The following is a 21,647-nucleotide window of genomic DNA, read 5'->3' as shown; positions in this document are numbered from 1 at the left end:
TTTTTGCGGTTGATATGAAATGAAAAAATATTACGATGTAAATTACCTAAGACTCTCGTGTATCATTTTATCATCATAATCATTTTTATCACACTTTGGTGAAGAACAAAATATATATTCCAAGGCAGACTTTGACAAAAAGATTATTCGAGATTATCCCTAGTGATCAATCAAACAGATGTTGTAATAGAATTGTTACCAAAAATAACTTGGACTGCAGTGAGCCGAATACACAAATATATATTCAGCACTAGCCCAGCAGGGCGTGGTGAACACACAGAATGAAAAATGAACTTTGCTATTATGTTTCCGCGCATTATATATATAATAATAATATATAATAATTTTGACAAGCAGACACCCTATGTAATCATTCAAGATGTCTCAGTGTGAAGTTTTATGATTAATCGAAGATGGAGTTGGGAATATACACGTGATGCCAATGTTTTATAAACACCAATTGCAAAATGATCTACGACCGAGTTCGTTGCGTTCGTCGATGTCTTTGACAAAGGCTCACATACAGTCAACTTTAAACGTTTAATATAAATCAATATAAACGTTTTTTAATTCGGTTGGAACAGTAAAACGTAACAGTCCAGAGGGAAGAAATAGAAAAGAAGGATAAAGAGGAAGAATAAGAAAAATTCCCAATAAATATTGGAGAGAACAGATTGAGCAGCGGTCGTAAACGACTTAACACGCCGAGCCCGAAACACGAAATTGAAACACGATTACAACTTCAAAAATTATTAGCTAGCTACAAGCAAGCAAGCTCTATGCAAACTTCTCATAAGCAGTTATGTCGACTCTCAAGGTTTTGTATCCGCCGAATTTTCGTTTCAAGCCGAACTGACATGAAAATAAAGCTCGATTTGCAATGGTAATTTTAAGTGGAATATTCCATTCGGTATACGCAGGTTTCATCAACAGTGCTGTTGTTTTTGCCACTCGCATAGAAAACAGCCTATTCGTTCTCGTAGTCAATTGTCGTCGATTAGTCGACTTCGATGATTTTCTCATCGCCGAAAAACAATAGATGGTATACGTATCTTCGAGACTTATGGATTTCGGCCGTATCGTTCAGCGGTGGTATAGTTCTCACGCCTTTTTGGAGTCTTCGCATATCCAGGGCCACCTGGTTCGTGTGGGAAAGATTTTAAATGGCGTCAAGATGACCAGGTCTATATATATATATAATGTAAGGAAGATAGAAATCCGCGGATATATCGGAAAGGCTAAGTGCTTCGATTGCAGATACCAATCAATGATATTCCTGGGCTTGTTGTGACCCCTCAAATATCTGGCAAGTGTCATATATTTTTAGGAGGCTAACATTACAATTTTACAGATTGAGATCGGGTATGTGAATTTTGTTGTCGATGTCTTGCGACAATATAACAGATTGAAGACGTAGTCGAATTAGAGATCAACGAGTGATTCAAGGCGAATTTTGTGTGTTCCATATAATTTCGTATTTCCAACTAGAACGTTTAGAATGAATTTAAAATTCACCTTTTGTCATGATCGTACTACTCACGCCTTACATAGATTGTCTGAAACTGTCCGAATATTTATCTTGTGACATTCGTATCTTTATAAATCGTATTGTTAGCCCCGGCGGAAGCAATCCATACCATCGTGTTTATCCAGCGTTTATAATTGTTTGGGATGGTATTGTGTCAGCTTGTATAACCATCGTGTATATACGTTTTATAGGTCTTAAACACATATACAGAGTAGATAGCTTGATATTTATTCGATAAGCTTCAAACAGTAGAAATATTCTTGCGAGATGGGAAAGAAAACGAGGATTTTGGACATCAAGAAAAGCAAGTAAGTCGATTATAAAGTATTTTAATGCTTTCAATAATTGGGAAAATGCTGTAAATTAGTGTAAAATTAATCGTTTTTTATTGTCATTATCATGTAGTAAGTAGCCTAGAGCCCTATAGACAATGTGACAATCATACAAATTACGGCTATTGATCAATCTGATTGCCAACCAAAATGTGTATTTTCGAACCAATAGCTAGTATCGTATATATAGGATACAGGTATGCCGTGATGATAGGAAATATAGCATTTTCTAATTTAGTTAGATTTCTAATCGACTCCAACTCGTTTAATAATATATATATATATTATTTGAACATTTAGTCTCTTGATTTTAGTTGTCTCATATTTTATTAAGATAATTTGGCATTTAAAATATGGCTGGAATCTATTGTTATCCGATGTTTTTGTCTCAACATAAATTTAAATGTTCGATTTCTGTAAAGAAAATTGATCGTAGATCCTTAGCTAAATAAGATATAATTCAAGTACAGAAAAGCCAAAAATCCAAGCCTTTTACTATATCTTGAACGAAGACGAGCAAAATCGAATAAAATCTCAGAAAATATTGGTAGATTTGTGAGGACGAAACCATCAACGTTTTATAAAGTGGAATGCTGAGTGCGCTCTTCTGTCTTGAGTGCTTTTCAATGTAGGGTCATTGACTAAAGCTTTTGTTTTTCCGAGTTGAATGAAACGGTGGAGAAATTTTAGTATTCTTAGTTTAAATGAAGTAGGATGTGGTATAGGCACTCCCAACAATCAAGTCCAGTGGCTCCATACGATTAATTCAGCGATTATATGGAGTTTTAATGATATTAAAACTGGCTGACTAACGCCATACCCGACACCGGACGAGAGGACGTTGTTCGTCATATGATTATACCGTCTTATCGACTTTCCTCTTCCCGGGGATAAATATGTAAATGTTATTCTTATATGTATAAAACACATTATAAAAAGTCCACGATATTAGTACAACATATCATCGTATTCGGAATTCAAAATAAAGTATTAGTTAAAGGTGCCTCAAACTTTGTCTTTATCTTGATGATTTTTCAAACTATCGGACCAGACATATATATGATACAAATTAGCATCGCTAGCAAATTTGATAGCTTGTTTCACACGTATTTTGTTTGAAGAATGCTAAATGACTTATGTTTCGGATGTTTAATCATTACGTACCGCATTCTATTTATCCAGAACCGACCCAAGCTCACAAATGATCGGAATTGGCTTACAGAAAAATCACACTCAATCATCTTCGGCCTATTTTTGCGCAACACAATTTTGGAGCAATTTTCATTAAACCTATTTACACGTATTCAAACACGAATCATCTTTGTTGTTTTCTTTTCAAAATACTCTATATAACAACAAACCAAGTGTGGAAGGCCAATAAATGATTTTTTAACACCTCTCATACTTAAATTATGTACAACCAAAGTACAAAATAATCCGTTCAAAGAGTTTGACTCAACTGATAAACAAAGGGAATTAATGATGATAATATGTTGATTGTTGACACCTCGAAACAAAGGAAATCTTTTGAAATCGAGACGATGAGAAATACATGACGTCACATTGTCTGTCCATCTGAGAAAATATTTCTTGTAATCAAAACCACTGCAATTGTAATTATCATTATAAATCTCGATCAATTAATATCCAGTAGAAAAAGAAAAAAAATTTATATACTCTATATTAATTCAATTGCGTACGGATATATGGAACTATACGTATATTTATTCCCTTTCATAAAATAGTAAGTGTATTTGTCAGTGATAGTTTTATAATCATTATCCGCTGTGGTTTTGTCTGAAGAAATTTGTTTAAAATCTAATGAAAGCTTACAAATATACTTAGCATTTTTTGGAAAGAGATTATGTTATTTTTGTACTTAACAGGCAAACTTTGCTGATTACGTTGCTCACTATAATGCTAATAGGAAAAGAAAATAAAACAATATATACAAATTCGGTAAAACTTATTTTTAGATTCGAAATTTTTGTAGCGCTATGTTATGCGTCTTCCCCATATCAAGTATCAAAGAATCTTGTTTACAAGCTCTAACATCATTTATGTCTCGAATTATTTGCGAATCACGTGTATTCAAGTATGGATTATAGCTGCAGCGAGCGTCCCACCTATCCACAAATTATTAAATGCTCATTAGTATATGATTCTCACTCCCTATTAGGAAGGTAGAAGATAATGCATGAAAACGAAACTCATATGGAAATGGCCTATAACGCTTGTTTTGTATCAACCACAATCTCCTTATTCTTACAAAATAATTAATATCAAAAGATACAATACCCAGCGTTTTTACTTAAATCTAAAATCCACATTTTCAAATTTTTTATATCGCATATACATATTATGCTCGATTTCTGTTTTAACCTAGGAACAAAACTGGTATTGCCATTTTATTAGAACTCTTTTTTGAAAATAGTCATCACAAATGTCACAACAAAATTAATTTATCATAATATATAATAATTAAACTTATATTATTTGTCGGATGTCAGTAAATATATAGAATCAATTCATTCATGATAGGGTATAAATTTTAGCCATTTACTTATTAAATAATGTTTTTCTTTTCTACCATGAATCTAGATTCTATACCAGAATCAGCGTAAAACGCCGAGTAATATTAATATTAACAATGTATGAACAATCTTGAATCTTTTTTCATTTCAACTTTAACAAACTAAACTTCTCGAGAATACAAACTATTGGAATAAGATTAAATCTTAAATTCTTGAAAATCCTAGATTTGATTATTTCCAATTTATAAGTATTTTATACCACTTGGGTATTCAATTTTGCTTTTAATATAAGACATATTCATTACATTAATCTTCAATTTGCACAGTATGCTTGCTTGGTTTGAGTATTTTTATAATTTAATTAAATTACAATATTTCATCATCCACAAGGCTTCAAACATCAGCAAACTAAAATTGAAAAAGTAAGCATGTTCACACCGTCAAACCTTACGTGAAAGTGAATCAAATAATATTTTTCATCGGATCCCCCTCTCGAACCACCCAATCATATATCACAGCTAAATCCGATATTTGCGAATCTGCTTCTACACGAGAATGAAGTGCCCGAAAGTGGTCAAAATTAGGAGATACACCATGCGGACAGCATCTGAGTACACACTTCTTGGCTACGAACAACGATTCTCAATCGAGTTAAAAATATATCTCACTGTCGGTCAATAATGCCCGGCGCAAATATAATGGCAATTTTTGAAACCATATTATGCTTGGTCCATCTAATTAAGAGTCGAAAATAAAATCGTGTGTTTTAAATTACTTTCTATAAGAGGTTACCAGTAACCATATCGAAAATGTTACAGACACCACAGTGATTAGATGTAACCCGTCAGTACCAACTTAGATTAATATTAGTTACTTGTCTGCTTTAAGTGTGTAATGCCAGGTTGTCATTTGAGATTCAAAGATTTGCAGCGAATTAACATGAAGTAGAACAAACCAGAGAAGTTTTAGAAAAGAATACATGATAGAAATAATTAGTAAAACACAATTGAAATCTGTTTGTAATAAAAAAAATATAAATAATCCGGCTTTTCTCATTTCTCCAATCATTTGAGAGAATGAATTATTCTCTGAATCAGCTAAATAACTTTATTAAAAATTTTCTAAAATATCCAGTAGTTGACATAATTGGAGATGAATCGTCAGGATAATGTTGATGAATACATCGGCAAAAGAAAAATGTTTTCAAGAAATATGGAAAGCGTTAACGAAATTTCAGCAATTCCGTTAACTCGAGGAGAAAGGAATTATTTTCCTGACGGAGTTCTTCGATCACTCAACTTACACACACCGTCTGTTGTTCGTCGTCCCCAGTTCAATTACAAATTTACTTCAAATTGTCGAAGATTTGACAAAAGTGATAACAAATCACAAGAATTTGTAAACCACTCCGAAAACGAATTAAAATTTTGTAGCGACAATACAAATGGCGTTAATTCTTATTCGAACCGTCGCGAAAAGAAAGAACGTTTTAGCCTACGAATGGCAGCTACAGCGGGAGCCTCTGGTGTAAGCAGCACGAATTTGGGTCCTGTTGTACCAAGACGTCCAAGTAACAATGGGAACATTACTTTTTACCGCGAGTCCGAAAAGTGGTTGTTTGAGGAAGATAGCTGCCATGAAATTATAAAATCGATGTTGAATACATCGGACATCTACGAGAACATAATGCAGAAAAGGTCCCGAAACATTTTATTCGTATTGTTCTAGATGTAAACAATGTTCCAACTACTGCAGAAATAATGAAAAAAATGACGAAAAAAGTTATAAATGATTGAGGAGTACTAGGGTCGTTAGTTTTCAATTTTGATCTTTCCCATAAAACATTGTGTTGTTTCAGCGCCGTTAAAAACTGCTTTTTCCAAAGCCAATTTAGCGGTTTACGGCTCCTTTGCGTTTAAAACTTCGGCTGTTATAGGCTAAATGCCAATAAAATCTATAAAAATATACATGAGAGTGAGTGGTGTATAAATGAATATTGCTATTAGTGAATTTACAAATGTATTACCAATATTATTGTTCAAGCCTGACTCAATATACATAGAAATAGAAATATTTGAATAAATATGAATTCTGACGGGTGTGCAAGATTTATTTCAGATGATTAACTATTTGGATTTATAGTTTAAAGTTATCCTATAGTCGCCAATGTAATTGTCCAGCCAATGTTCACGTTTCTGAATGTTAAATGAATATGTGAATAATGTTTCTCGATTTAATTTGCTTAGGAAAACACATAAAGACGCAACGAAAGAGAAAGTGACAAAAAACAAAGAAATCGATTCCAAAGCAACAACTTCGGTTTCCGAATCGCTCAACTTGAGTGATTCAATTGACGTCACAAATCATGAATGTGAAGGGTAAGTTCAATTTGCGATACGTGGTAATTATCACTATTAATACCAAAGTTCTTTTGATTATTAAGAAATAAAATATTTGTTACTTGAGGGGAAATTGGGTACTCCCTTAGTATGTGTACCAGTTTATAGGGTTAGGCGATAATTTTATCCCGATTTTATCCCGATCCTATTACGAGTTCGGGGACTGTCTGTGTTAGCCAAGTGAATATACCCCATGTCCATAGGCTTCCGTCCCTTTACACTACTTGATGTAAAGTAGGCGAACAAACTTAGTTACCTCAATATGGATACACACACTCTCGGAGCGCCGGAAATTGAGTGACGGCTCAGTGGTTTTAGAGTTGAACTTACCTGTTTTGGAATTACAAGTTAAATATTTCCAGTAAAAATACCACTCTCACCTTCATACTCTAGTTGTAATAAATTGGGTATGTAATTACAAACTAGGAAGATTCCGATCTTCTCATAGTATATATCAGATTTTTACCTTTTGCAATGACTGTTGCAAAATTAATTTCAAAATTCAATTCTGTAACAGATTACAATCATCAATACATGAAAGAAATCAAGATAGCAGGCTTTCACAAGACACCGTGTTATCAAACAAAACAACCAGTTCGAATTCAACATCAGTAGCGTTGGATACAATTCCGAACACAGAGGCAGTCAACGATGCTGGAAATATAAAGAATATAGAAGGAAAAGAACAGAAGAAGCAATCGTCGTTTCAGGTGTTCGTCAGAATCCGTCCATTGGATGATACAGCACCAGGTTTGTGGATTTTTGAACGTGAAAATTTATTTGTTTCTGGTTTAGTTTATTATTTTCTTTACTGAAAGACGGTGTCTTCACCTTAGACAAATATTTATGTTACATAATTAACATTTTATTACTTTCATTACTCATAATATTTAACGAGTTTCAATTTGTATCTATTATTGATTATATATACAATATATTTGGCAACATTTTTCCTAATTCAAATAACATTAATATTCAATGAAACACTATAAAATATAGCGCTAAAGTTATTTGCCAAATATAAATACAATTCCCCCCGTTTTCTTAATTTTTTTAATTGATCCAATTGAAATAGTTGTATTGTTTGTCATTTTTAAATATGGCTTCGTAGGTCTCGGAAATATATCCAATATATAGACTAAGTTGTTTATCGTAGTTACTGAATATCTGAAACATTTAATCTGTTACATTTGTTCTATTGTTAGTGTAGTCATTTTCTAATTAAATGTCGCGACATAATCATAGTCTTTTCCTCAAAACTTGTTATTAACTACGGTGCAGTCCGACATTATTCTGACTTTTGTCAATGAATACAAATAGAAATGACAAAATAAAGTTGTTAATTGCCAGGATAAGCTCAATTTGAAAGTGGAATGGTAGTTTTACAATTGGTTATTGTGTTTGATGGTAGACTTGGTTATATTGCATAAGGCCTACTTTTAGGTAGACGCCCATAATACCCACATGAAAGTAAACTGACTACCGAAAGCCGAATAATTTTTAGTTATTTGTATTTCGTGACTCTTGAGATATAGTTTTTGAGTGAATCAGACGAATCCCATATTATTCAATTTGATTCTACTTTTTATTCTATTCAACAATATTTGTGTATCAAAGTGTAAAAGTTAATCCAATATGGCGGTTACAATAGATTTTTTAAACAAACAATTATATTTGAATGATAAGTAAAATGAACATTAACTAATGTCCCACGATGTTTGTAAGAAAGATTCATAAGAATAGAAGCATTAAACATTATTTTATTCCATTCCATTTTTAGATACGATTACAACACGGCTCAGAAGTTTAACAGTTGAAAATGATAACCAACTACAATTATGTACAAGACCAAGTAAAGCAAAAGAAAGTGTAAGTACCATTTACAGTGCGAAAATACAACATATGGTTGAATAAAAACGTGCATGAATTTCAACATGCCACAGGATCGACACAACCTGTAACATAAAGAAATGTCGTAAATTGTTGATTTTTTATCTATTTTAAATCCTATGAAATTATTCTGTGCAGTTTTTTGACTTTTTTCTAAACTGCCCCTTTTCATACTTAGTAATATTTGATAACAATTGTATTTTATCATACCTCAGCATACCCAGAACGAAAGACGTATTTAGCTAACGATTTTCCACTAAATCACCTGAATACTTGAGTTCCGTTTGAATAGAAAAAATCTGAAAAAGAAGTATTGTTTTTACTTGTTCAGTTCTGACATTCTTGGCGACAAGACAAGAGTGAAACGGGCTTTGTTGTTTTCCTTGTTCTTTTACAAACCTATCAAAATTTTAAGACATTTCTTACAAAACCATAGCACATTAGATCAATATTGTTCTAATAGGCGATCCCCTTTTAAGCCCCGAACAATAGATATATGAATATCAATCAAAATATGAGATTGTTTATATTTGCCCACCGACCCCGATGAAAGATCGATATTGTATCTAAATGTAGCCATCCGCTGAGCAAGTATGATTTCAAGCAATTTATGATCCCATGTAGCTATTCATCTTAACCCCATACTTGGGGAATTTTTTAATATGAAAACAGAACCAGGTGAAAGGAATGAGCTAGAACTCGAGTTTCCCTTCGAAGGTCTCGTTACAATTCTTGTTCGAATTGTATCATTCCTCTGGAAGTCAAACGATGAAGATCTCTATTTAGTACTAGTTTACGCTAAAACAGAGCAGTCACGAAACATGCCGTGCCACAATATCACTGTTTAAAATCGTGTATTTTATTGTTTGTCTTGTCCTATTAAAACCCCATTTTGTTTGATATTTCTTCGGATAAAATTGATAATATTGACACAATGTGGATGAATTGAGGGATGACATGTTGTTTGATCTGTATAACTATGTAACGAATGATCATATTATTCGGGTAATGAGGTTTTAAATTGATATAAATTGGATTTGGATAGCTTGAACTTATATAGTCAATGCACATGTGCGCTGTTGATAGAATTTTGGTATTCTTTACGACCAAGGACTTCGAATAGACAAGATGACTATAGTCGGTTGCTTTATTTCTGTAAATACTTGTGAATGAACCCGTGGTTTCGATACTGAATCCACCCCGAGAATGAGATTTCAAATCAAAATTTTGTTCGTTGTATCTGAACTTAAACTTGGAAACCCGACTCCATTACAGCCTTGGTGCCGTAAATAAATAAATGATTCCATATTAAATGAAATAAACGTATGTTGAATATGAAAATTAAAGTAAAATTTGCTGGTTGTATCCATATATATCCATTCAATTTAAGCCTTCTCAAATTTAGGTCTTTGTCTGAAAAACTTTAGAGAAGTATAAAATTACCGCAGGGTTTGTGTTATTTCCTAGCCCGCATATAGACGATTTTGACATATTTGGAATCGGCACGGCTGTTTGTTATTTCTTTATCCATTTCAGAATGGTACGAAGCACCTCTTCACCTTTGCTCATGTGTTTCCAGAGAGCACTCCACAAAGAGAAGTTTTCGAAGTATCGGCTCAATCGCTTGTCAATGCTGTTTTAACAGTAAGCTTGGTGGCATTTGTGATTGTATGAAGTTGGAAAATGACTGAGCCATGAATATACTTCGCATTTGAATGTTATTTTATTGTTGATTCATGCTTGTTTGGTGGTTTTTTTCATAACTGGTAAAACTTAAAATGACCCGCTACCATATGCTGTACAACGAGATAAATCCTGTATTTTAAAACAATATATAATTATATATATATACTTAACCAAACTGTTTGGCGTTAGGAATACGCTCGCACGTCTGATTACCTTGCGTGGGTTCGCAGGTTCGAATCCCGTGGAAGATAATAATGTGCGAGAGGATTGCTGGACTCCTCGCCGCCGTAGGGGGGTTTACATAACCGCCGATTGGTTACGGCTTCCTCCACCATCAAGTCCACGCTTCCAAAAACAAATAACTAACTAATCCCATACACGACATGGACTGATAACCGAACGAGGGGCCGTAGTTGCCATATGATTAGGTCGTCTTATCGGCTTTACTCTCCCCCGGGATAAATATGTAAATCCTATCCTAAATCGAATAAAAGAGTTTTTTTAAATTGCTTTTGATTAAATTCACCTCTGGTTTAACAATTATTTTACAAATCAATTTTCGCATCCATGCACGATCTGAGCTAAGAACCGATAAAAACATTAATATATATAATTAATATTTCATCAATCCATCAATTTTTATGAAATGGAATTTATTTTTTGTCGAAGATGATTGATATACTTCATTAAATTAGGGGTATTAGGATATTGTGTCTGGAATGTAATTTTCATTTATACAATTGATTAGATTATTTCAGCTCAAATACAATAAAATAAATAAAAGAATTCGGACTTTTATATTTTCTCCGTCAGGTCGGTTTTAGTCTCAAAAATTGAGCGTCTATCTAGTCGAAGCAAAATTTATAGATAATAGACGAAAATAGTTCAAAGATAAAAACTTGCATATCAATATAAAAATATCAAAATAATCTTTGTTTAACACCATAAGAGAAGAATAAACTGAATATAATGATTAGCGTCAAACAAAATATATTACCAAAAGTAGTTTGTTCAAATTTCAACGAAATTTATCGTTTGCATCGAAATTTATTTGGACTAGGGTCACCGAGCATGTGTTGTTTCGTATGGAATACCAAACACAGGAAAAAGTTACACATTGTATGGCAAAGCAACAAGTGGAAAACATAGAGGAATTATCATGCGAACGATGGAATCCATGTTGAACAGTATCCTTGAAAAATTAGGCAGTATAATAATATCAGTATAATAACTGGAACGACGTTTTCGTATAAACAATACACTGGAATAATTTCGATGACCTTAATTTTGTAACAAAAAATCATGTTTATTGTTGCAATCTTTTTTGATTTCAACGTTCTGATTATTGAGACATATTGTTTATATATGAAGTTGTCTGGTGAAATTCTGAATCACAATATAAATATGAATCATTTCATTTTGGGTGAATATTTGTATTTCAACTCGAGAAATCGTTTTTAAAGGCGTCGATTTCATGTATTTACCGCGTATCATTGAAAAATAGTATCACCACCATTGCACTTACAATCCCTCTCTTTAAACGCCCAAACAATGTTCTGGTTTTTGACCTGGCACAACAAATAGAATGGATCAAATATTTCACAGCAGGAATAATCACCCCCAAAGGTCACTGTACGAGATGTAAAATTGTTAAAAATGCTGCAATTTTTACAAAACGCTCAAATATGAAAGTTAGTCAATTGATTTCCTTATCTAATTGTCTTCATCCAGTTGTGAACAATGACACAGCTGAAAACACCTCTTATGACATCACAACATCATTTCTCCAACTGTACAACGAGAAATTCTATGATCTCCTGGTGAGAAATTTTGTGTTATAATAATATGGGTATTTATGTCGAAGATATTAATTGTTATTCCGTGATTTCCCGTCAATGGTATTTTCTTCTCGACTGAGAATTACCGGGTATTTCAGCTAAAACATTCTTTGTGGGAAAATAAATAAATATTAATTTAAGAGATAGATGAATAATCAAATTCTGTTGTATATCATTGCTTCAGACTTTAGACTCTTTTAGAGCAATTGGTATAACACCAGTGTAAAATGTAGAAATTAAGTAATATTTATAGAGAGTGACTGCACCAGCCTTATGCACAGAAAAATAATCTAATTCTATTAAGATGTGCATGGATTTACTATCAAATAAAATATTTTGGTTACGGAAGAAAGCAATATTATACATGAAAATGGGTAACAAAGCTGATAGTTCAGTTAATTCCTATTTATCTTACATATACAGTACTGTTGTCCATAATCTTGTATTTTTAATTGAATGGCTTAACATTTTCACGCACAACGAATGACCAAGAACTCCAACATACTGATGCATAATGTTCATTTCATAATAATATTTTTGAATGAGGAGAATATTTGTTAATAATATCCAATCATTATTTATTTATATAATAATAATATGCAGGATCCATCGAAATCAGATGGACTCAAGATTCAAGAGAATGGAGATATGACATCGATTGAAGGATCTACTCAAATAACAGTCAAAACAGCTGATGACGTCAGCAAGCAGTTAAGAAGAAGTCCAAACAGAAGTAAGTCACTGTAATTCTGAGAATGGTGAATTTCTGGGATAGTGTCGTACCTATTTCTCCTCATGGCTCGTATTCTAACTAGAAATTCCCCATTCTATTGAATTTTGCTTGAAATTATATCGATATTGAACCAAAAATGTTCCTGAAACGTATTTCCAGTCGTGAATATAAAATGGTGGATATTGTGGCTACCCCGCATTGCTCAAAACCTCGAATCTATTTCATTAGACATAATTGTACGTATGGATCGTTTGGTTAATTTTTTGTTTTTTGTTATTCGTGTTGTTGCCTTGTTCTTGATGATTGATTGTCGTCTTCTCCCGAAAAAAAGTATTGCGCCCTTGTTTAAACTACTGACAAAATAATATGTAATTTGGAGGTATTCCATTTTGCGCAACATAACATTAGACATGATATATAAAGGATTTGCTCTAAATAAAGTCAATTTAAATATTTTTACATAGTGAGAGATGCTGGGAGTCGAAGTCATACCATATTCACTGTAAGAATAAGAAAAGAAGAAATGATGACAGCGGGAGATAACGATGATGCAGCGGAAGAAAGTGTCAAAGTAACTGAAGGAGAAATGAGATTCGTTGACTTGGTCGGAGTTGAAAGGGTGAGTGTCTTATATATAGCGGCAAAATGAAATGCACAATAACTTTTTCCACATCACCCAGGATGTAATAAATTGTGTGGGCAAGTGGATGTCTATCCGGGGTCTGTTCGAAGCAAAAGGAATGAATGCACGTCAAATAAAATAAAAAACTTTTAATTGCATTCATATTCAGCGTATTTTTATTTTTTTTTAATATTTGTTATTATCATTTATAGACAATTTGCGATGCGTCAAATAAGATCCGGTGTTAATTATATATATCACAGCCTTGATAAAACATAAATTGCATTCAGAGTAGTGTAATTCGGATATAGGGAGGCATTACGTCCTCTCTCCTCTTTGTGGAATTGTGACTTTGAAGATGATTATGACATCATATTTATTTTTGTTCTAATTCCCCTTTTCACATAATGTGTCTGCGTTTTTTGTTACTTCTTGTGTAAACCCACACTTATCATTTACCTACAATCTGTTTTTGTTTTACAGTCTGTGAAGCATGCTACGTACGAGTCACCGGCAGTCGGAAGCGCTGAGGCAAAAACAGTGAAATCACTACAGCTATTCGCGAATTTAGTCGTATCACTTGCAAACGATAAAAATGCAGTAGTTGGATACAGGTAGGACAAGTATTGAAAATTGTGAACATTTATAAAATTCATACATTGGAGGCAGATATTTCCTTATATTACGTACCGTGTATTGCCAATAAATATACTGATTCATACACGTTGAATGGTACTTGAAACACTTGAAAATATGAATTATCACTCCTCCATCTTGACCACAAAGTTGACATTGATGATAATTACAAGTTGAAAAAGACCAAACAGAGAAACACCGTGATAAGTATTCAAAACTAATAACTTAAATCGTGCTTAGTACGTGTAATACACAATACCGTATTATAAAGGGGTGGTTTAATAACGGCCGTCCGCATTTAAAACTTTACATCGACATCACAAGTTGTTCTTTATGCCGCCAGATTAATCCAGCGTTTCTGATTTATGAATCAACGTCTTTATACATTGTTTTACGTTTTATCTTTCTATGTATACTTTCTTATTTTCCTTTCCGTAAATCGCGATATGATATTACAAATCGCGACCTATGATCTCATTAACAGTCTATGTCGATAATTTTTTCAAATGCAAAGGGAATTTATCGATACTATATATTGTTTTGGCTCTCACAGATGTAATAAATGAGGTAAAAATACTAGAATAATTCCTGATTAAAAACATCCAGCCTGGTTGGGATATATGAACTGACTTCATAACAAAATTGAAATTGTAAAGGGACTTTATGGACCTCCTGTAAAATAGTTTATTCATAATTATGTGTAATTTTGTCCATACTCATACTACAATGACCAAATTCGAATTTTTTCAGAGACTCGAAGTTAACAAGATTATTGCGCAACGCCCTTGGTGGAGACTGCACAACGAGAATGATTGTGACAACTTCGCCGTGTCCTAATCTAGCTCACGAAACGCTCAGTTGTCTGCAATTTGCTCAGAAAGCGTGTCAAGTCATCAATCACCCGTTACCAAGAGTCGATATTGTAAACAGGAGAAAGGTAACTGTTGCTGTAATGGCGTAGTTTTCAACAATTTTTATTATATTTCTCCTTTCGTCTATTTTAAAATCTAAATTCCTACCTCACTATACAGAAAAACAATATTTATTCAATCTTCAATGAATCCTTAGAGAGTGTTGTTCGCAAGTTGCACTCCCGCTTTTGTACTGTTTAAGTAATTTATAATGTGTAAATGAAAAATCAAATTAGTAATATTACAGTAAATATAAAAGCAAAATTGCTTCCCGGTTGGGAAACGCGGCTGTCACTCGGGTTTTTGATAAATAAGCAAAGCATATTTGTTGGAATACCAGCGAAATAGGCTTAACTTTCAGTTACATGTTATAAATCATTAAACAGAATTTATAAATTATCTATTTGTGCTCAGAAAACTGATACACCGGAATCACCAGATCCCAAAAATGAAGAAAAACTTGAACAAAATAAAAAACTATCCCATCTATCATCAACACCAAGTTCGTCACCTTGCAATAAACTTCCTCCGATTCACACAAGTCCCGACGAACGTCGACTGAGCGTGAGTGCGGAAGGTTTAATTCAAACTACACAGGAGGAAACGTTCAAGACAAATTCATCGAGGCCGGGTAGCGCGACATCTTCTGACATTTACAAACATCGGGAACATGGTTCGCCCCTGAGCAGATCCACTACTCCTTCTTCTGGAGTATTTTCATCTCCTTCGCCATCTAACGACAGAAAAAATTTGACACCGGATGGCCTACTTTATATGCAAGTAAAGTCACCTGAAGCAGGGAACAAAGTACTGTCTCTACCTGTTTTGAGTTCGTCTGGAACTGGACAAATAATCACACATCAGACTGGACAGAATACTAAATCTAACGAGGTGAGTGTATATGGTGTAAATCCAAAATCGGCGTTCAATAACAAAGGTTTGAAAGTCTAATAAATCACTGGATCAATGAAATCCAATCCATGCGTTGCAGGGCTGTGTATTCGGAGTTTATAATGTTTATATGAATAGTAGAGCTAAAACCGCCGTCGTGTTCTTAAACTTTCCATACTTAAGATTGGTGTAAAATTAAGACTTTTAATGGTCAAAGTCTAAATTTCCGACAGAAATTCAATAACATAATATACAGCGTATTCTGAGCATACAATTAAAAAAAGGCTTGCAATAAAGAGGGCGTGCCAAATTTTTCTCTTCCCTTGGCAAGTTTCTGATATTGATTCACATTATACCCATCTTCGAAAATAATTTGCGGGATAAACAAATAATAGATGTTGGTTCACTTAATAATTTCCATGGTTACCTAGACTGTGGTGCATGGAGTCGATTTTCTTATTTTTAAACGGCGATTGCTTGGTTTTTACCGGGTCGCCTTGACGCATCGATTGCGTCTCTTTATTTATTTATTAAGTAATATATTTTGTTCGATTTAATTATATTTATCACGTTTTTGTTAGACTTCCCCGAGGGTGCCGCCGCTCGATAACCAGAATTGGTTTTCGGCGTCTCCTTTCACCCTGGAATGCGGTCTTTTATATTTCCTTTATTTGTGTATGTATAATTCGTACTTTCAGCTTGGTGAAGAAATAAATTACTGATTACTGATTACTGTTGTTATACATTAGAATGAATAAATGGGGTCAAGTAAGAGTGATGTTTGTATTATTTTTCTCATTTTTAGCGTCTTGCAACAAAGACGTCCCCGGGTGAAGTGAATAGCAGACGTGCGAGTCGACGACAGAAACCACACGAGAAACTAGCTAAGAAACTTTCGGGTGGAACCCCGCAAACCGACTTTGCATCTACAATACAACCAGCTGCAGAACATATAATCAACGGAGAAATTGGATTTGTGAATGTGCAGTCAAGCCCGGCAAACCGTAAGGTTTCATTGACAAATTCCAAAGAACCAGAAGTTGCCATGGTACAAGTGTTGGGTCAAATGGCTCCTGAACGAGAAAAATCTTGTTGCGTGGTTTGCAAAAGTCGAGAAGAAAAGATCAAAGCAGATTACGACAGAATGATTTTGTTCTCTAAAAAAGACAGAGTAAGAAAAAATATTTTTTAATGTCGACATGTCTTGGCTGGCTTCCACCTTGTATTGATTTCAATCGAATCAAACAATATTCTTACTCCCTACAATGTCTACTTGTACACAATACCCCGCAGCAGCTTAAGAACAACCAGTTGGTCATTCGTTGAATACAATGACAATTCAATTATTTGGTTCTTCTCCTTCAATTATTATCTTTTCAAGTAATTATGTCGTCAAAATTCTCACAATCATTACGCACAGCCAAAAAACGGTCAAAAACGTATTTTACAAGATACAATTGAACCAATGATTTACCATTAGCAAAACATACATTATATATAATTTCTTCATTTGCCAACGGTTTTTGGGCAACTTGGTTATCTTCCATTTTTAACTTCAAATAGCGATAATATCGCGATATGAAGCTATTTTGTGGATTGCTAAGTTTTGCTAGGTCAAAGCAGTTCACGAATTTGGTGCTTTAAATTTGCAACATGCATACCAATCTGCATTTCTTTTTCAGGATGACAAGCACGCAAAAATAGAAGAATTGCATCAAGAAATTAAAAAGTTAAAAAATGAAACAGCTTCTATGAATACAATAAGAGCGCTGGAGGAAGAGAGGTCACAAGATAAAATTGCAAAAGTTGGTTCATTTTTTCAGTTTGCTAGAGCATTTGCCATAATTCTAATTAGCATATGGTACAATTTCGTCAAGTTTAAATTATGATCGGTGTTCGGACGAAAAAACTCAATCGCGGGCGTAAATGCGTAAACATAAGTGAGGGAACCGTCGAGAATCGCTAATGGATTCCTACAAGTACAAAAACCAAATGTATGTACGCGGAGATGATTTCATATGGTTCTGCTCAATATTCGAATTCGACTGTTTCTTCACTACAGATGGAGTTCGTCTTTTTCCCGCCAAAATGTTATCAAAATAAAACGCGATTGAAAATCTACTTCGCCTACAATTCAAAGATTATAAATGTAATTTTCCTTCTAGGAAATTCAAGGCAAGGAGATTGTCCGTCTTGAAAGTCTCGTCGAAACATTGAAATTGAAACTGTTGGGAATGGTAAACAGCAGCGAAGTTACAACATTGCAAGATTTGAGAAGAAAAGATCATCAAACTATTGTAAGTAGCTACGATTGTATTATATATATACTTCAAAGTTTATGTAAGAAGGATTTGGAAGAATATCAATCTTAAAATCGGAGTATTAAATGCAAACCTAGTTAATTTGCAAAGTTAGCAATTAGTACTAGCCAAGTAGTTTATGCGATTCGAATTTGTTGATACAAAGTATTGTAAAATAATTGGATTTGAATTTGAATGTGCAGAACATAATGTGCAAAAATAACCAAACATTCTAAAATTATAATTTCTGATTGGCACTTCGCTACAGATTAGAAAACAACTTCATTTTAACTCTGCCACAAAATTTCTTTTGATAAAGAACCTGATCGTATTCCTGTCATATTATTATCACTAGAACGGTCGAATCTTTATTTTTTATTTTAATATAGGATAAATTGAAAAGCGAAATTGATACAATCAAGCTCCAAATGAAAGAAGAATCAGAGAAACACAAGAGAGAAATTATAAATAAAAACGAAACAATTAAAAGGGTGGAACGAGAAATGAACCAACTTCGAAAAGAAGTAACAGATAAAGTATGAAAGATAATATTTCTCCGTTTGGTTTGTGATTTCATTAGCTGTGGGACATCAAATTTTTAGTACCTGTATTATTCAATAGTATAGTTGTTATGAGCCAAAATATTTTAATTCAATATAAAATATTTAGACATTTTATCAAAATGCGTAAGTTCACCAAAACCTATTTCACTTATGAACAAATAATGTTGAGATTGCTGTATTTATTTATTCGACCCTTATTCCCGTCTTTTGCTTCGAACAGGGCTCTATGGCGTTATGTGTTTTGTAAGGTATCACGATATTTGGGGAGTTTATTTGAAAGAACTGGAATTTTTCCGATTGTAGCGTTACGTAAAGGGAACTGGTGGCCATATATACTATAAAATTAAATCCTTCATCACTCAGGAAAAAGCGTTGCTGGAGGTCAAAAAACAACACGAAGAAAGGGTAGTTGTTGCATCAGTAGAATTGCAGAAAATACAGGCTCGACATGAATCAATTATTAATGAATTTACTTTAAAACTTGCCAACTCTGCAAAGGAAATAACTAAATTGAAAGAGTCGGAAACTAAGATGTTTAAACAAAGACAAGATGAACGAGTAAGAAATACGATTTCAATTAGATATGAGTATCTATACTATAGAATAAGAGGGACAAATCATTTTAAATCTTCAGGTTACTTCCCCGCCATACTCAGAATAAATACTAGTTTCAGTACAAACTATGATAATTTGAAATAAATGTTTAAGATAATTGGAGTCATTATTAATTTAAACAGAATTTCTTCTCATTTATACTCGCACTAGCGCGGTTCTCAATAGCAAACTCATTGGATATATTTTGCGTGAACTTTTGAATAAGAGTGCTACCTTTACGAAACTATAGATCAGAGAAGTTTGGAAGGTACTGTGCTATGGTGCACATTCATTGACTGTTTTGGGAGTTAACATACAATTTCCCGATTTAAACTGTATAATCTAATTTAACTTAGGATAACTTGGAGCGTGAACTTGCACTCGCGAAACAAAACGCATCACACGCACAAGCAGAATTGAAAATTGCACAAGGAAAAATAATTTCACTCGAAAGAGAACAAAGAATGACAAAATCTTCAGGATTCAACCCAATGACAAGTTCAAGGCATTCTCTGAGAAGAAATATGGATTTCAGAGACACAGGAACAGCCATGTCAAATTCCCCGGATTTAGAAAGAGGTATACAAAATGTTGATTTTGAAACGTCATGGTTAAACACAAAAATATTCATTTTGGCACGTCAGAAACTTGCGTTTTACTTCAGGCCAGTGGGGCCAATTGAGGCCTGGCGTAGAAGTGGCTGACTATATTCTTCGACTAGTCTTTCAAAATATCTCGAGGGCTTGTCTGCGTAACCTACTTAATTTAAAAATTGCGAAATCTTCGGTAAAATCAAAGTAATTATGGTAACGTTCAATGTCAGACAAAAGTAGGATATTCAATTTACATAGATAAAAATATTAATTAGCTATCGGCAGGTTCCAATAATCGTTTAACTGTGTAAAACAATATAAGAATTTCTCAAATTACGAAATTCCTCATGAATCACCAACTAATATTGCGGAAAGTTTTGAATTCATGATGCTGCATTTTTGCAGATGGAGCATGCGTAAGTTGCGGACGACAGTTGAATCGTCAAGACTTCTCTACCGATATCAACAGAGATGAAGAATTACGTATATTGTTGCTGCAAGATGCAAGGAACAGAGAAGTTCTGATTCAATTGTAAGTGTGTAGAATTTTATTTCAGGTGTAATACAGTGAGGTATTTTACAGTTTTGGTTTTTGCTTATTATAAATATTTCCTTTTTGTTTTAGAAAACGAGAAAGAAATCTTTTATGCGACGTTATGAAGATAATGTATTGTCGTCAGTGGTTTTTAGACGAAGCAGAGCCACATGTGAAACGAACTTTAAGAAGAGTTGGCATCGATACCAGATCTCTCGGCACTTTGAGGAAAAAAATCTGACGTGAGCGAGAAAACCCCATAATCGGAGTGGAATAGAGTCCAGTAGACGAACACGGGGGCTATAGACGAGATCTTTTTTCAGCGATAATAACTAGCCTAGCGATGGCATTTGACAAATAATACGTTGTTCTCCGGCAAGAAATTGAGCAAATTACTCAAATCTTAGAGAACGTGCTGACGGCATATTTTCTTATATGTTGAAAACTTTATTATATTTCTTTCAAATCTTTATATCAGACATGCGATAGTTACATTCGTGCACTTTTTATATTAATTTCTTGAATATACTTTTTATAACCAATTGTGAGCGAGAATGTTGCCAGAAATTTAATCGTTAATGAGAAAACAGTTTTAGACAGCCATAGGCCCATAACCCACGTATGTGGATAAACTGAAAGCAAATAGTACCTTTACTATACGAAAATAAAGGCTCTTTATATAAGATAGTAAAAGTAGATAGAAAATTAGCTTACTATAACGCGACAAAATTATAACGCGACTTTATGAACATCTGGTACACATTTTTCAAAATCTAATATTCATGTTAATTTCAAAGTTGTAACTAGGTAGTAAAGATACAATCTGTTCCCAGAAATTCGAAAATAATTATACGCTTAATCTGAATTATCATTGAAAATGCAAGCTAACTTAAAGCAGCATTTAAAATAAATTTGTAAGTAGCCTGCAACAATCTAACTCATTAAACTTAGAAAGGGCTTTTGTTCCAATCAGAATAGTAAACTTGGGAAGATTGCGCGTCTGGTTACTACATACACATCCATTACTATTGTCTTCCTTTGCGGAGATTCGCTTAGAGCCAA

General features: G+C 33.6%; 1 protein-coding gene across 2 annotated transcripts; it reads left to right on the top strand.

Annotated features, from left to right (window-relative positions):
* Positions 1 to 1,717: 1,717 nt before the first annotated feature.
* On the top strand, positions 1,718 to 21,435 carry LOC120331394 (uncharacterized). Of its 2 annotated transcripts, none has more exons than XM_078113731.1 (20): positions 1,718 to 1,836; positions 6,641 to 6,772; positions 7,311 to 7,543; positions 8,574 to 8,662; positions 10,220 to 10,327; positions 11,430 to 11,556; positions 12,101 to 12,189; positions 12,811 to 12,940; positions 13,405 to 13,559; positions 14,046 to 14,176; positions 14,949 to 15,135; positions 15,524 to 16,000; positions 16,806 to 17,171; positions 17,683 to 17,805; positions 18,166 to 18,297; positions 18,690 to 18,836; positions 19,227 to 19,421; positions 19,814 to 20,036; positions 20,456 to 20,582; positions 20,676 to 21,411. In XM_078113731.1, exons 1-20 carry the CDS (start codon positions 1,796 to 1,798, stop codon positions 20,824 to 20,826), a joined length of 3,363 nt encoding a protein of 1,120 aa, XP_077969857.1. In that variant the 5' UTR covers positions 1,718 to 1,795; the 3' UTR covers positions 20,827 to 21,411. The 2 variants fall into 2 exon arrangements, with proteins under 2 accessions (XP_077969857.1, XP_077969856.1); XM_078113730.1 differs by lacking the exon at positions 1,718 to 1,836 and adding an exon at positions 5,496 to 6,091 and having other exon boundaries at positions 20,676 to 21,435.
* The last annotated feature ends 212 nt before the right edge of the window (positions 21,436 to 21,647 follow it).

The sequence above is a fragment of the Styela clava genome, chromosome 6 (genome assembly GCF_964204865.1).
Source record: "Styela clava chromosome 6, kaStyClav1.hap1.2, whole genome shotgun sequence".
In the NCBI taxonomy this organism is placed as follows: domain Eukaryota; kingdom Metazoa; phylum Chordata; class Ascidiacea; order Stolidobranchia; family Styelidae; genus Styela; species Styela clava.
The sequence above is the reverse complement of the archived record's forward strand: the minus strand, read 5'-3'. Positions and strand labels throughout refer to the sequence as shown.